The sequence below is a fragment of the Oncorhynchus mykiss genome, chromosome 11, assembly GCF_013265735.2.
Source record: "Oncorhynchus mykiss isolate Arlee chromosome 11, USDA_OmykA_1.1, whole genome shotgun sequence".
NCBI lineage: Eukaryota > Metazoa > Chordata > Actinopteri > Salmoniformes > Salmonidae > Oncorhynchus > Oncorhynchus mykiss.
In genome coordinates this window covers 56,844,979-56,862,511 of record NC_048575.1, presented here as the reverse complement: position 1 = coordinate 56,862,511, position 17,533 = coordinate 56,844,979, and the positions used below count along the sequence as shown (strand labels likewise).

The 17,533-nt window shown below is 42.4% G+C and overlaps 2 protein-coding genes across 8 annotated transcripts in view; both read left to right on the top strand.

Moving 5' to 3' along the window:
- The window catches only part of sorbs3 (sorbin and SH3 domain containing 3), a 45,221-nt gene extending 41,588 nt beyond the window's left edge, over positions 1-3,633 (top strand). For 5 of the 6 annotated variants that reach the window (XM_021621532.2, XM_021621533.2, XM_021621534.2 and 2 more), the window contains 5 exons: positions 101-215; positions 303-428; positions 566-1,152; positions 1,292-1,398; positions 1,958-3,633. In XM_021621532.2, the coding sequence (XP_021477207.2) occupies positions 101-215; positions 303-428; positions 566-1,152; positions 1,292-1,398; positions 1,958-2,019 (997 nt within the window). In that variant the 3' untranslated portion in view covers positions 2,020-3,633. The remainder of the gene's footprint in view (positions 1-100; positions 216-302; positions 429-565; positions 1,153-1,291; positions 1,399-1,957) is intronic. The other variant, XM_021621535.2, reaches the window with a different exon arrangement.
- A 6,126-nt stretch (positions 3,634-9,759) lies between these two features.
- Positions 9,760-17,533, top strand: part of LOC110536030 (PDZ and LIM domain protein 2) — a 59,226-nt gene continuing 51,452 nt past the window's right edge. Inside the window, exon 1 of one of the 2 annotated variants that reach the window (XM_021621530.2) lies at positions 9,760-10,207. The gene's annotated coding sequence lies outside the window, so the exon portion shown is untranslated. The remainder of the gene's footprint in view (positions 10,208-17,533) is intronic. The other variant, XM_021621528.2, reaches the window with a different exon arrangement.

Genomic DNA, 17,533 nt, shown 5'->3' with positions numbered 1-17,533 from the left:
GCCCAATAATGTTAATATCGAGTTAGTAAAGCTGAGCTCTTCAATTAATCTAATGCATGTCCCTCGAGCCACAGTCTGACTTCTATCCTCCTCTTCCTAGGGAACTGTCTCTACAGAAGGGAGACATTGTTTACATCCTCAGGCAGGTAGACGCCAACTGGTTTGAAGGAGAGCATCATGGGAGAGCCGGTATCTTCCCCACAACCTATGTGGAGGTGGGTGTGCATCCAACTAACCTCTGAATGTCGATTTATGTGATGCGCTCCACATGTCATTCTGAACCTCACTCATTTCTGCTCCAGATTGTCCCTCCTACAGAGAAGCCCACACCCATCAAGTCTCCCACCATCCAGGTGCTGGATTACGGACAGGCAGTGGCTCTGTTCACCTTCAATGCAGACCTGCCTGTTGAGCTGTCCTTCCGTAAAGTGAGCATCCTACTATGTATTCTATCTTTAACACCCTAATACCTGTTTTAAATCCTGAAGAAAGCCAGCCTGGAATCAATGCAGGACAGGTTCATAAAAAGGCTGCAAGTAAACCCCCCCCTGCTCCTCTATCTTAGGGCGAGGTGATCAGTGTAACCAGGCGTGTGGATGACAGGTGGCTGGAGGGCCGGGTACCAGGGACTACCAGGAGTGGCATCTTCCCCACCAACTATGTCCAGGTTAACAAGTTGCCCCGCACCAAATCATCCTCTGACGACTACCCAGTTTGCCCCATGTCACCCACATCCCCAGAGCCAATGAGTCCAGGGCGTCCTCTACACTCACCCTGCTCTCCTTTGACCCGCTCGCCTCGGAGTCTGACCCCCTCCTCCCGCAGCCCTGAACCAGGATTTTCCCCCCTGAAGCCGTCCTCACCCATATCCCATGGGACAGTAGCTTCCCATTCACGTTCATCCCTCCAGCCCTCACTATCTAAAGAAGCACCCAATCACTGGCCACACCCCACTTCTGGGCCTGCCTCCCCCACCCCCCAGAGCAACCACTGGGGAGGAGCACAACCGGCTTTGCACAACTCCATTGGCAGAGCTGATTCACCGTCCAATCAGATGTCCCCATCTGCCCACAGGGGAGGAGCAGCCCCGAACAACATCCCCAAAACAAAAACGACCAACAATGCTGGCTCAACAGTAGTGCAACGCCAACCGTGAGTCAAATGTTTTTGCCAATGAAAATGTGATTTTATGTAATGTAATGGAGGTACTGTTTATCTCATTTTTCACTGCCACAGTCTACTCACCTTGCCAAAAATCAAATCCCACACCCTGGTCTGTGCTCTCACTCAGATACAAAGCAGTTTACAACTACAACCCACAGAACAGAGATGAGCTGGAACTGAGAGAGGGGGACATCGTACAAGTGATGGAGAAGTGTGATGATGGCTGGTTTGTAGGTAAGACATTTACACGACTTGAAAGGGGCAATCTGCAGTAGCTACATCTATTTTTGGACTTTATAAATTAATGATATGTACCCATTGATTCTTGAATAATGTAACTTATAAATGCCTCATGAGCTTAGTTCAACTATCATACCCATCAGCACCCAAAATATAAGCTTGTTTCACGCAAATGTTTGTAAACAAACTAACATGTAAACAAACACTATATAGCCTCAAAACATGGTTAAAACTATGTTTATTTCATGGATGGTCTATCCTTGCATCCATAGCTCTGTCTATGAATTTTAGAGTTCTTACATTTCTCCAGCCCCGCCCCTCAGCTTTTTAGCGGAATGTGCTGGAGAGGACACTTTGTTATTGTTTCGGCAGGCGGATTGCCACTTTTAAGTTAAGTCAAATTAAATACAAGTGTGCCCCCTATCGGGCAGCAAATGATATTACAAGTATTACTTATGTAGTCAGATGAACGGACCAGGGTTGTCTTGGCTGTATGATGTAAAGTAGGAGAGAGCAGTCTTTTGGTTTACAATGTGCTCTGCTCTTTCCTTAGGTACGTCAGAAAGGACACATGCCTTTGGGACTTTCCCAGGGAACTATGTCACACCAGTGTAACTGCTTCTCTCTACCTGTCCACTCCACAACCACATGGACTGTAGTGGACACATGACTATTAGATCAACCAGCACATCAGATCATTCCAGCAGCCATATGACCAACCCCTTACCCCAACACCCACTGTCACAAACCTGGTTTAGTCAGGTCTGCATGTTCACATCAGCCAGTGACCACAGCTGTTGACCAGTGTGCAGCTAGTCTGGAGGTAGGAACACTGTGGTTTGACACCTCACCCCCAGCATGTGGTCCATCACTGAATAGTCTTGGAGTGATTTTCACAGACACTGCTTGAATGGATATAATGAATGCTGATGATACTGTTCCAGGTACAGTATAAAGAAAGAACTTTGTCCTCATTGACTAAAACTCAAATTACATTCCTTCAGTACAGTTCAGCTACTTCTATGGAGTGTTCGGCTTAGCATGCACCTGCTGCACTTTGTCACCCAAGTGCCATCACAGACACAAATGCCTGAGAATGTTATGGTCTCTATAACGTAGACAGAATGAATGTTGCCTTTTAAATGTCTTCCTACACTTTGATTTCAGATCAATAAATGCGTCCTGGGTGTGTCCGAGGCTACAGCACTGATATGAACGTCCAATATACATGAATGGATCACTTACTTTATTATTCGAAACAATGGCATAAAATATTTGTTGCTTGGTTACAAAATAGTTCTGCTGACTCTCCATTTGTTCAAGATTGTTTGCTCTGCTGCATAGAGTACTAATACAATCAAGGCAACGTCTTTATGTCCTTCAGTGTGTTATTGTTCGCTACTTACATCTTTAATTCATCTCGCATGTAATGATTCAGCCAGCCATTTGTGCAGCTTGTATTTCTGTTGGGAACAGAGGAGGTGTTGAGTGTTAGTGGAAGTTGAATGTGATGGTGGAGAAGAGGAATGTTGACGTTAACCCCCAAGTGAATGCAACACAGAATGTCTTGACAGAGCAGAAGTGGAGCTACACCAATTGTATCAATTCAGTGGAACTACTGACATTTTTAGGCCATGACCTAAGGGATAGCGAAGAGGTGCCATTGCTTCACTTTGGAGCACAGATCTTTTCTGAAACGAATCATGCTTGTCAACTACAACATCAAAACCCACAATGGTGTTCAAACCTTTCAGAAAGAAAGGCGTGAACAGTAAAATGGACCAGGAGATTGATTCCTTAGGCTACTGTACATTTGATTTGGTAGCTCAATTCTACTGCAAACTGTGTTTGTTTACTACTGTTTCTATTAATCTGTCGCTTAAAAAAATGAACCAATTTGCTTTGACATACAGTATACATTGAATTGAAACAGCGAATCGGAGGTCTGCATACAAGTGTAACCAATGGCAAATATACGTTTAAGTCAATACGAAGCAACTAAACCCCTATCATGATGTTGCCAAATGAAATGTTTCTCTGCTTTGTTCATTAACGGTATTGTCAAAATGCAACATACCTTTTCTAGCCACAACATATGATTGTACAGGGTTTTAACCATGTCAGATTGAACGTAATATATTTCATTTAATACCAACCAATGTTCTTCAATATCTATGATACACACACATTATGTAATTCAAATAAACAATATAAAGTGATAAAACGGTTTTGATGTGTGACTCGAATTGATTCCCTAGCGGTTTGACGTTTGTGAAGTAGCTTGGCCAGAGCTCTCCGACCCTGTTTCTGGAGAGCTACTCTTGAAGCTGTTCACTCCAACCCCAGTTGTAAGTAACCTGATTATTTTTATCAACCAGCTAATTATTAGATCCAGCTGCGCTAGATTAGGGTTGGAGTGAAAACCAATAGAACAGTAGCTCTACAGGAACAGGGTTAGGAAGCCCTGAGCTAGGCCTACCTTTAGCCTACCTCTATTTCCTTCATAAATATGAGTTTACAGTCTGTTTCTGCTCTCTGAAAAGACAGATTTCCCACAAATGTGTAGGCCTGTTCTAGGAGGACTATTTTATTCCAAAGTGTGATCATGAGCACCGAGACAACCATCAGCACGTGACTGACTATAGCTAGCGCTCCTCTTCTTACAAAGTGGTCGTGTTCCCTGCTCAGGAGTTGCGTGCATCAACCAATGGGTGCCAAGTCATCGACAGTGCTGCCTGGCACCAGATTGTTACAACATACGATGAAATGAACTGATATCTAAAATTCCTATCAAGGCGTTGTAAGATCTGGCATGGGTCAGCAATGTCTGATGAGAGAAACACGACCATCACGTGCTTAGCTGATACGTAAAATGCCTATCCAGGTGTTATTAGATCTGGCATCCATCAGCAATGGCTGAGTGAAGGAACGAGACTGCTATCTCATGTACATTCTCTATTTTTTTGCAGCGTTTATTTCCGTTAATGTGTATGTAGTTGATTTCATGTTGCATTGATTTTGCAATTGCAAATGGCCGTTATGAAAAGCAAATGCTTGGACAGGGACTCATGTCTGAGCAGACTGCGTTTTGGCAACATATTCATGTCTCAGCCATATCCCCTGTCGCCTAGCTCGTTAGGCCTACAGAAAATTGCTAGAGATAATTTCCCTGCCAAAATGAATTGGCAGTGTCTGCGGATACGACTTTTCTGAACCCTTCTTCCAGACAGTTTAAGGTCCCGAAGGTTCTGCGCATGTGCGGGACTTTCTACTTTAAACACAGAGTCTCAGTTTCATGGGGGTATGCATTTAGATCTTCTTGAGTCATAGTGTTGTTTCAAGTAGCCTACAGTGTTGTTTTGAATATGTGTTATTGGTCACATACACATGGTTAGCAGATGTTATTGTGAGTGTTGTGAAATGCAGTGCAGCAATATCTAACGAGTAATATCTAAAAATTCCACAACAAATACCTAATACACACAAATCTAAGTAAGGAATGGAATAAGAATATATAAATATGTGGATGAGCAATGTCAGAGTGGCATAGGCTAAGATGCAATAGATAGTATAGAATACAGTGTATACATATGAGATGAGTAATGCAAGATATGTAAACATTATTAAAGTGGCATTATTAAAGTGACTAGTGTTCTATTTATTAAAGTGGCCAATGATTTCAAGTCAGTATTCAGGCAGCAGCCTCTGCTAGTGAGGGCTGTTTAACAGTCTGATGCCTTGAGATAGAAGCTGCTTTTCAGTCTCTCAGTCCCAGCTTTGATGCATCTGTATTGACCTTGCCTCCTGGATGGTAGCGGGGTGAACAGGCAGTGGCTCGGGTGGTTGTTGTCCTTTGATCTTTTTGGCCTTCCTGTGACATCGAGTGCTGTAGGTGTCCTGGAGGGCAGGTAGTTTGCCCACGGTGATGTATTGTGCAGACCGCACCACCCTCTGGAGAGCCCTGCAGTTGTGGGTGGTGCAGTTGCAGTACCAGGCAGTGATACAGCCCGACAGGATGCTCTCAATTCTGCGTCTGTAAAAGTTTGTGAGGGTTTTAGGTGCCAAGCCAAATTTCGCTGTTGCACCTTCTTCACCACACTGTCTGTGTGGGTGGACCTGACAGTTTGTCAGTGATATGTACGCCGAAGAACTTAAAACGTTCCCCCTTCTCCACTGCTGTCCTGTCGATGTGGATAGGGGGACACCACACTCTGAGAGCCTTTACCTCCTCCCTGTAGGCTGTCTCGTCGTTGTTGGTAATCAAGCCTACTACTGTTTGGTCGTCAGCAAACTTGATGATTGAGTTGGAGGTGTGCATGGTCACGCAGTCAAGGGTGAACAGGGAGTACAGGAGGGGGCTGAGCACACACTCTTGTGGGGCCCCAGTGATGCGCATCGGTGAAGTGGAGATGTTGTTTCCTACCTTCACCACCTGGGGGCGGCTTGTCAAGAAGTCCCCCATTGCACAGGGCGGGGTTGAGACCCAGGGCCTCAAGCTTAATGATGAGCTTGGAGGGTACTATGGTGTTGAATGCTGAGCTATAGTCAATGAACAGCATTCTTACATAGGTATTCCTCTTGTCCAGATGGGATAGGGCAGTGTGCAGTGTGATGGCGATTGCATCATTTGTGGACCTATTGGGGCGGTAAGCAACTTGAAGTGGGTCTAGGGTGACAGGTAAGGTAGAGGTGATATGATCCTTGACTAGTCTCTCAAAGCACTTAATGATGACAGAAGTGAGTGCTACAGGGCGATAGTAATTTAGTTCAGTTACCTTTGCGTTCTTGGGTACAGGAACAACGGTGGCCAACTTTGGCCAGCAGACTGGGATAGGGAGAGACTGAATACACCAGTCAGCTGGTCTGTGCATGCTCTGAGGATGCGGCTAGGGATGCCATCTGGGCCTGCAGCCTTGCGAGGGTTAATGCGAGGGTTAACACGTTTAAATGTCTTACTCACGTTGGCCAAGGAGAGGGAGAGCCCACAGTCCTTGGTAGCGGGTCGTGTCGGTGGTTTGGCAGCATGACAGAAAAATGTGACCATTCACACAAACATCCTAAAATCTCATATTTTTTTCCCCCTTCATACAGTGACGTTATACTATGCTATTATATTCAGTTCTGTTATGTAGAATAGGCCTACTATCATTATGGGAACTTGTAGACATTGATTCATTTTTCATCTAACTTTATTAAATGATGCACCAATCACCAGAGTAGCCTGTAAACTAAAGTAGAGAATCCCGCACATGAGCAGTAGCTTCGGGACCTTTAGCTGTTGGGAAGAGGGGTCCAGAAAAGTGGGATCTGCAACCACTCTAAAAGTAATTTCACTAACCATTACAGTAGGCGGCTCAAGAAATGCATTCAAGACACAGTATACTGGGACCTTAAGCACTTACACAAATTAGTAACATATTGTACAAATGCACTTACAAATTCTGAACATATTGTACAAATTGGAATTTGTAACATGTTATGCAAATTGCACACACAAAAAAAGCAGGATGTAATATATCATACAAAATGGATGACGTTATACACAATTGTTCAGGGGCCTGTTTTGGAACTAATGGTTTAAAGTCAAACTAACCTCGATCTGGAACGCATCTTTAATTACCTAGTGGCCAATCACTTTGGACATTCTTTGTTCTCCAGGAGATTGCCTGTATGCACTTGCTCAGCAAGAGCTGTTTGGGAATGAGCATATCCATTGTCCCTACAGCCAAGGGGGAGGTTAGTTTTGAGAAAAGTCTCATAGTGTTCAAATCTCATAGTGTTTATTGTCATGTTTTGTTTTCCTACACTCTTAAAAGGGTTCCAAAAGGGTTATTTGGCTGTCCCCATAGGATAACCATTTTTGTTTCCTCTGTGGAAAGGGTTCTATCTGGAACCAAAAAGGGTTCTTCAAAAGGTTATCCTATGGAGACAGCCGAAAAGAGTGTACTTGTTGTCAATTTTCAATCACTCATCCATGTATTGAGTCTTTTTTGTGCCAACAAGGGGCCAGTAGGGATAACATACTTAGGCCAACCTGACGGGAAATGTTATGGAGATAGTAGGCCTACAGTGCCTTGCGAAAGTATTCGGCCCCCTTGAACTTTGCGAACTTTTGCCACATTTCAGGCTTCAAACATAAAGATATAAAACTGTATTTTTTTGTGAAGAATCAACAACAGGTGGGACACACTCATGAAGTGGAACGACATTTATTGGATATTTCAAACTTTTTTAACAAATCAAAAACTGAAAAATTGGGCGTGCAAAATTATTCAGCCCCCTTAAGTTAATACTTTGTAGCGCCACCTTTTGCTGCGATTACAGCTGTAAGTCGCTTGGGGTATGTCTCTATCAGTTTTGCACATCGAGAGACTGAAATTTTTTCCCATTCCTCCTTGCAAAACAGCTCGAGCTCAGTGAGGTTGGATGGAGAGCATTTGTGAACAGCAGTTTTCAGTTCTTTCCACAGATTCTCGATTGGATTCAGGTCTGGACTTTGACTTGGCCATTCTAACACCTGGATATGTTTATTTTTGAACCATTCCATTGTAGATTTTGCTTTATGTTTTGGATCATTGTCTTGTTGGAAGACAAATCTCCGTCCCAGTCTCAGGTCTTTTGCAGACTCCATCAGGTTTTCTTCCAGAATGGTCCTGTATTTGGCTCCATTCATCTTCCCATCAATTTTAACCATCTTCCCTGTCCCTGCTGAAGAAAAGCAGGCCCAAACCATGATGCTGCCACCACCATGTTTGACAGTGGGGATGGTGTGTTCAGCTGTGTTGCTTTTACGCCAAACATAACGTTTTGCATTGTTGCCCAAAAGTTACATTTTGGTTTCATCTGACCAGAGCACCTTCTTCCACATGTTTGGTGTGTCTCCCAGGTGGCTTGTGGCAAACTTTAAACAACACTTTTTATGGATATCTTTAAGAAATGGCTTTCTTCTTGCCACTCTTCCATAAAGGCCAGATTTGTGCAATATACGACTGATTGTTGTCCTATGGACAGAGTCTCCCACCTCAGCTGTAGATCTCTGCAGTTCATCCAGAGTGATCATGGGCCTCTTGGCTGCATCTCTGATCAGTCTTCTCCTTGTATGAGCTGAAAGTTTAGAGGGACGGCCAGGTCTTGGTAGATTTGCGGTGGTCTGATACTCCTTCCATTTCAATATTATCGCTTGCACAGTGCTCCTTGGGATGTTTAAAGCTTGGGAAATCTTTTTGTATCCAAATCCGGCTTTAAACTTCTTCACAACAGTATCTCGGACCTGCCTGGTGTGTTCCTTGTTCTTCATGATGCTCTCTGCGCTTTTAACGGACCTCTGAGACTATCACAGTGCAGGTGCATTTATACGGAGACTTGATTACACACAGGTGGATTGTATTTATCATCATTAGTCATTTAGGTCAACATTGGATCATTCAGAGATCCTCACTGAACTTCTGGAGAGAGTTTGCTGCACTGAAAGTAAAGGGGCTGAATAATTTTGCACGCCCAACTTTTCAGTTTTTGATTTGTTAAAAAGGTTTGAAATATCCAATAAATGTCGTTCCACTTCATGATTGTGTCCCACTTGTTGTCGATTCTTCACAAAAAAATACAGTTTTATATCTTTATGTTTGAAGCCTGAAATGTGGCAAAAGGTCGCAAAGTTCAAGGGGGCCGAATACTTTCGCAAGGCACTGTATATTAATAGCACATGCTTCCTGACACAGAGGCTCAGTTGGTTTCAGATTTTCAGCTTGGATGGAGTGGAACAGATGGTATGGTACTTTATGTCAAGTTTGGGCTGACTTAAGCCAATTTATTTAGCTACAAGTGAAGTGTGAAGTGACATTAAGCCGAAGTGTATTTTCTTGTAAGTACATGAATGCAGTTGTCACTACTTTCTGCACCTTTAGGCTATTCAATAAATCCCGTACCAATTGCAAATCTTGCATTCTATGCATACCTACAGTATCACCTACCTCTCTTGGCTGGATGGCATTTGTAGGCATAGGCATATTTAGGCCTATTGTATTTTGGGATCCCTATGGATCAGTTGAATTTTGTAATGCTACGTATTATCTGCAGATGGCGCACTAAGACAAATGTGCAAGGCCCTATGGCCTGGTCATGGCTAGAATGATCCAGTTTTTGTCAAATTAAAGTCAGAAGTCGTAGCAGATTAGACGAATTTACGCAGCAGGTTAAGATAATTGGGTTAAGGTTAGAAAAATAGTTAGGGTTAGCAAAAACGCAACAAAAAAAATGCCCCTTTTGGCATTCATTTGACAAAAGCTGGATCTCTTCTAGCCATTACCCTATGTAACATCTCAATTATCACCCCGTTTCAGTATCCCCGACACGCCCAGCGCACTCATGCCTTTATTTTCACAACAGCACGTGGCACTATGAGCCATTATATGGGTGATCACAGGTGGTTTCATTTCACTTCTGTATCCAATACCCAGCAATAGAAGTACATTTCAGAAGTCTTCTTTTCAGACCCAGAGGCTTTTCATCACACTGACAACATAGTAGCGCGAATTGCTCTCAGAGAAGGCTGCGATACCTGTGAGCAGAAAGAACGGACATTGAAAACCTAATTTTTCTGTATTTTTGGAGGCGATTTGCGCGCAAGGGGTGGAGTGTTTCTGGTCCTGCGCTCTTTTAGCACTGTCTGTGAGTTTAGTGCTGTCTGTCTACGAGTTTTTGACTTGTGATAGGCTATTCATCGGGAGAGCCCCGGTGTTGGATCTGCCGGTGTACGGACACAATTCGACTATCACTGATTTATTGACCAACTGCATTGATTTAGGTAAGTGTAATAGGCTACTTTCTGAATGTCTCCCATTACCGGTCAATTCACACTAGTCTATAGGCTAGGAATCATTTGATTCAATTAGGCCTCAATTCACTTTATATAGAGAAACAATAAGAAATCATGTATCCGAATGTATGCAATTTATGCTGGCCTATACCTATAAACATTAGATACAAGTGTGCTTGTTGACGCTGTCAAATTGTCTGTAAACCTTGGTTTGTGTAATTATTCACTTGATTGCTAATTTAAGGCTCCGTTAACACAGGCAGCCCATTTCTGATATTTTGTCCAATCAATGATCTGATTGATTTTCGGGACTGAAAAATGCTTCAGTGCAAACTTAAATGCCTTAACCCAGACACAACGTGTGTAAAACAATATAGTTGGCATATAATCTTTTTAAGAACTAGAAATCACCAAAATAAAATCTAGACAGTCGAGATGAAAATTCCCTAATGATGAATTTAGGAGTATTTTTGACACGGCATGCAGTGTACATGCCCAGGGGCCCCCATTGGAGTCCCCATTGGTTTTGTTATGTTTGAGCATAATAACACAGAAATATCAATGACAAAATATGTAGAGTTGCAGGAAATTTGCTGAAAAACGGCCAATTCTTCTCTCCGCTGGACTGATTTAAAAAAATAAATATTTAAAAGCCAAACTCGCATCCCCCTTCCAGTCTGCGACCATTGCCACGATTGTAAAAAAAAAAAAAAAACACACTAACACTGGTAGATTTAATTAAAGGTGGAAGTGTTTCCCAGGACTGTTGCTCTCAACCCAAGCCCCACTCAAACCCCCTGCCCCATTCCCACTCCCTGGTGTTTGCACTGTACCTGTAACTCTCCATTGTGTTTGTTCTCTGCAACCTTTCATGTGCTTGCTGCCCCCAACTCCCCCCCCCCCCCTCCCCTCTTGTTTTCAATTGTGTCTATTTCCTGATGGTTCTGCTGTTCTTAGTGTGCAGGGCCATGGCACAAACAGTTCACAGACAAACAGTCCAGGGACAAAACAGACCACAGTAATTTCGGACAAGTAGTAGCCTACATTTTTGGAGAATGTAGGACAGTAGCCATCTCATTTAGCTGCTGTGGAAACATTATATATATATTTGGCCATTTCTCTTGTTTTTCTTTATATGAACAACACGAATGATGTTTGCTATAGGCTCTATTGTGTAGAGCTTTTCTCCTGAATCACAAGAAGCAACATGCATGAAGTTGCAGTTCTGGAGGAAGTTACATACAGATGCAATCTGGTGGAGTTTGTATGATGAAAGCTTCACTGTTGCTTGTTCTCTTGTTTCGAGCATTGTGGTTTTCTCAGAGTGTCACTGGGTGACTGACTGGCACATGTTGACATCCTTTAAATACTTAGACATTTCTATTGAATTGAAACCTCAATTGCCATGTCTTTCGGTCTGTTTCTCCTTTCTTAGCATTTTCTTGTGTGTGTGTGTGAAACCACTGCCTGAGATGGCTTTAGACTTTGAATGAGCTGTGGAGACTTGTCGTTGCAACAGGATATTAAAAAAACAAATGTGCATGTGAACAACTTGACTAAGCAGTGGTACATTTTCCTGTGACTTCCTCGGTGGTTCAGAAGTCTTAAAATCAAAGTTTATTGGTCTCGTACACAGATTTGCAGACGTTATTGCAGGTGCAGCGAAATGCTGATGTTTCTAGCTCCAACAGTGCAGTAATATCTAGAAACGCATCAACCATACACACAGACCAATAAGAAATGAGGAATGTCAGAATGAGCATTGTCAGAGTCTGGGATAGCGTTTTATCGTCATACATACATACAGTTGAAGTCGGAAGTTGACATACACCTTAGCCAAATGCATTAAACTCAGTTTTTCACAATTCCTGACATTTTAATAATAGTAAAAATTCCCTGTCTTAGGGCAGTTAGGATCACCACTTTATTTTAAGAATGTGAAATGTCAGAATAATAGTAGAATTATTTCAGCTTTTATTTCTTTCATCACATTCCCAGTGGGTCAGAAGTTTACATACACTCAATTAGTATTTGGTAGCATTGCCTTTAAATTGTTTAATAACTTGGGTCAAACGTTTCTGTTAGGCCCATTCCTCCTGACAGAGCTGGTGTAACGGAGTCAGGTTTGAAAGCCTCCTTGCTCGCACACGCTTTTTCTGTTCTGCACACAAATTTCTATAGGACTGAGGTCAGGGCTTTGTGATGGCCACTTCAATACCTTGACATTGTTGTCCTTAAGCCATTTTGCCACAACTTTGGAAGTATGCTTGGGGTCATTACCCATTTGCGACCAAGCTTTAACTTCCTGACTGCTGTCTTGAGATGTTGCTTCAATATATCCACATCATTTTCCATACTCATGATGCTGTCTATTTTGTGAAGTGCACCAGTCCCTCCTGCAGCAAAGCACCCCCACAACATGATGCTGTCACCCCTGTGCTTCATGGTTGGGATTGTGTTCTTCGACTTGCAAGCCTCCCCCTTTTTCCTCCAAACGTAACGATGGTCATTATGGCCAAACAGTTCATGTCAATATAGGACTCGTTTTACTGTGGATATAGATACTTTTGTACCTGTTTCCTCCAGCATCTTCACAAGGTCCTTTGCTTTTGTTCTGTGATTGATTTGCACTTTTCACACCAAAGTACGTTCATCTCTAGGAGACAGAACATGTCTCTTTCCGGAGCGGTATGATGGCTACGTGGTTTCCATGGTGTTTATACTTGCATACTATTGTTTGTACAGATGAACGTGGTACCTTCAGGCATTTGGAAATTGCTCCCAAGGATGAACCAGACTAGTGGAGGTCTACAACTTTTTTTCTGAGGTCTTGGCTGATTTCTTTTGAGTTTCCCATGATGTCAAGCAAAGAGGAACTGAGCTTGAAGGTAGGCCTTGAAATGCATCCACAGATATACCTCCAATTGACTCAAATGATGTCAGTTAGCCTATCAGAAGCTTCTAAAGCCATGACAATAATTTTCTGGAATTTTCCAAGCTGTTTAAAGGCAGTCAACTTAGTGTATGTGAACTTCTCACCCACTGGAATTGTGATTACATTGAATTATAAGTCTGTCTGTCTGTAAACAATTGTTGGGAAAATTACTTGTGTCATGCACAGAGTTGATGTCCTAACCAACTTGCCAAAACTATAGTTTGTTAACAAGATTTGTGGAGTGGTTGAAAAATAAGTTTTAATGGCTCCAACCTAAGTGTATGTATTCTTCCGACTTCAACTGTACATACATACTACCGTTCAAAAGTTTGGGGTCCCTTATAAATGTCCTTGTTTTTGAAAGAAAAGCACCTTTTTTGTCCATTTTTAAAATAACATCAAATTGATCAGAAATACATGTAATACAATGTATTCATTGTTAATGTTATAAATTACTTTTGTAGCTGGAAACGCATACAGAGACCCATTAAGCGACTCCGAGAAGCTGTCCTTCTAGGCAGAGTTCCTTTGTCCAGTGTCTGTCTTCTTTTGCCCATCTTAATCTCTCTTTTTTTGGGGGGGGGGAGCAGTCTGAGTTACGGCTTTTACTTTGCATCTCTGCCTTGGCCGCCTCTTCACTGTTGACGTTGAGACCGGTGTTTTGCGGGTACTATTTAATGAAGCTGCCAGGTGAGGCGTCTGTTTCTCAAACTAGACACTATAATGTACTTGTCCTCCTGCTCAATTGTGCACCGGAACCTCCCACTCCTCTTTCTATTCTGGTTTATGCTGTTTTGTGAAGGGAGTAGTACACAGTGTCGTACGAGATCTTCAGTTTCTTGCCAATTTCTCACATGGAATAGCCTTCATTTCTCAGAACAAGAATAGACTGACGAGTTTCAGAAGAAATGTATTTGTTTCTGACCATTCTGAGCCTGTAATCGAACCTACAAATGCTGATGCTCCATATACTCAACTTTTCTAAAGAAGGCCAGTTTTATAGCTTTTTTAATCAGAACAATAGTTTTCAGCTATGCTACCAATTGCAAAATTGTTTTCGAATGATCAATTAGCCTTTTAAAATGATCAACTTGGATTAGCTAACAACGTGCCATTGGAACACAGGAGTGATGGTTGCTGACAATGGGCCTCTGTGCGCCTATGTAGATTTTCCATAATAAATCAGCCTTTTCCAGCTACAGTAGTCATTTACAACATTAACAATGTCTACACTGTATTTCTGATCAATTTGATGTTATTTTAATGGACAAAAGCACTTTTTTCTTTCAGAAACAAATACATTTCTAAGCTGAATCCATGGCCATGGATTCGATTATTTCAGCAACATCTGTTGCTGACTGGTGTATTCAAATCGAACACACAGCCATGCAATCTCCATAGTAAAACATTGGCAGTAGAATGGCCTGCACTGAAGTGCTCAGTGATGCAACGTGGCACTGTCATAGGGTGCAAACTTGCCAACAAGTCAGTTCGTCAATTTTCTGCCATACTAGATCTCCCCTGGTCAAACTGTAAGTGCTGTTATTGTGAAATGTCTTGGGGCAACAATGGCTCAGCCGCAAAGTGGTAGGCCACACAAGCACACAAAACAGAACCGCTGAAGCACGTAAAAAATAATCTCTTGAACCTCTGGGGGCAGTATTTCATTTTTGGATGAAAAACGTTCCCGTTTTAAGCGCAATATTTTGTCACGAAAAGATGCTCGACTATGCATATAATTGACAGCTTTGGAAAGAAAACACTCTGACGTTTCCAAATCTGCAAAGATATTGTCTGTGAGTGCCCCAGAACTGATGCTACAGGCGAAACCAAGATGAAACTTCAAACAGGAAATGAGCTAAATTTCTGAGGCGCTGTTTTCCATTGTCTCCTTATATGGCTGTGAATGCGACAGGAATGAGCTTAGACTTTCTGCCGTTTCCCCAAGGTGTCGGCAGCATTGTGACGTATTTGTAGGCATATCATTGGAAGATTGACCATAAGAGACTACATTTGCCAGGTGTCCGCCTGGTGTCCTGCGTCGAAATTGGTGCGCAAACGCCAGGTGCAAGTATTTTTCCGTTTGATACAGAGGTGAAACCAGACATCCACGAATGATATATCATCGAAGAGATATGTGAAAAACACCTTGAGGATTGATTCTAAACAACGTTTGCCATGTTTCAGTCGCTAATATGGAGTTAATTTGGAAAAAAGTATGGCGTTTTGATGACTGAATTTTTCATTTAAATTTTTTTAAATTCACAATCCCGGATCCGGGATGGCTAGTATCAAGAGGTTTTAACTACCGATTTCCAAACTGCCTCTGGAAGCAACATCCGCACGATAACTGTTCATCAAGAGCTTCATGAAATGGGTTTCCATGGCTGAGCAGCCGCATGCAAGCCTAAGATCACCATGCGTAATGCCAAGCGTCAGCTGGAGCTGTGTAAAGCTTGCCACCATTGGACTCTGGAGCAGTGGAAAAGCGTTCTCTGGAGTGATGAATCATGCTTCACCATCTGGCAGTCAAGAGAATGTTACCTGTTTGAAAAAAATAGTGACAACTGTAAAGTTTGGTGGAGGTGGAATAATGGTCTGGGGCTGTTTTTCATGGTTCGGGCTATGCCCCTTAGTTCCAGTGAAGGGAAATCTTAATGCTACAGCATGCAATGGTGTTTCTGTGCTTCTAACTTTGTGGCAACAGTTTGGGGAAGTCCCTTTCCTGTTTCAGCATGACAATGCCACCATGCATAAAGTGAGGTCCATACAGAAATGGGTTATCAAGATCGGTGTGGAAGAACTTCACTAGCCTGCACATAGCCCTGACCTCAACCCCATCAAACACCTTTGGGCTGAATTGGAACGCCGACTGTGAGCAAGGCCTGGTCGCCCGATCTCATTAATGCTCTTGTGGCTGAATGGAAGCAAGTCCCCCTCCTACTTATTTTCCACCATAATTTGCAAATAAATTCATAAAAAATCCTACAATCTGATTTTCTGGATTTTTTTTTTTTTTCTTCTAATTTTGTCTGTCATAGTTGAAGTGTACCTATGATGAAAATTACAGGCCTCATCTTTTTAAGTGGGAGAACTTGCACAATTGGTGGCTGACTAAATACTTTTTTGCCCCACTGTATAAGTAAATGTGTGTCCCAATACATTTGGTCCCTTTTAAAATGGAGGGACTATTTACAAAAACTGCTTTAGTTTCTAAACGGTTCACCCGATATGGATGAAAATATCCTCAAATGAAGGCTGACAGTCTGCACTTTAACTCCTTAGTCACTGTATAACTTCAAAGCTCTGGAGTACAGACTCAAAAAAAATTAATGCTGTCCCAATAATTACTGAGAGCACTGTGTATGGACAGTATAAAAATAGAAAAGGTGTGTACAGCAGTAGTTAATATGATCCGTGAGGGGGGTCTGATTGCTGTAGGAAGTCAATCTGTATAGTGATAACACCAGTAACATGATGCTGTTGAGAGGGAGTGTGAAGTGGAGCCTGTGCACTCTGAAGCCACACAACTGACACAACCATGGCTACTGTACCAAGTACAGTAGTAACAATAGCTGCCAGATATGTGGCATGGTCGTTTTTAGGATGGTATATAAAGAACCTTGATAAAATAATGATGTCCCTTGCGTGGAAGGTTAAATTCATAATGATATTGAAATTCCAGAGATGTATTGGAGATATGTTAGGCTATATATAAACGCTGTCAAGTTTTCCTTTTTAAGAGGGAGTAACCTGCAGCTCACTATTAGATGGTAATATAAGTCTCACACAACATAGGAAGATCTTAGTCACTCATCTCCCTTCAGCAACACCCCATTCTTTTCTTATCTATTCTGTTATTGTTTGATATGTCCTCATCACCTTAGTGATGGCAATTTTACTTGATGAAGTCACTGCATGTGATTAATGTTAGAATGTTGAGAATGTAATTCCTTTTTGACACAGGGAGAGGCTTTCCATGGCATTCCTCTCTATTCAATGGGTGTGTGTCAGGGCAGGCGGCAGGACGGGTGTCCATCAGCCACAGTCCTCCTCACGAAAGGGAGTGTGCTTAAACATTACAGGGCATCAGCAAGACAAGAACATTCACGAAGGCTATGGAAAGTTCACAGAGCTAAATTGCCACAAGCGAGAGATTTTCATGTGTGAATCATACCCAGACCATTCTGCTACAACCACAGCAGTGGATGTGTGTTTCTCTGCTTTAAAGTTCAGCCAGAAGCAAGTTGAGATGAAGTACATCTGCAGATTGAATTATGCCATTCCCTCTGCATTAGCACAAAGTTCTGCTCCAATGAATGTTGTCGCTGACTTCCAGGAAAAAGGCCTGTGTAAAACCTGGTTCTGTAGTAACCAGG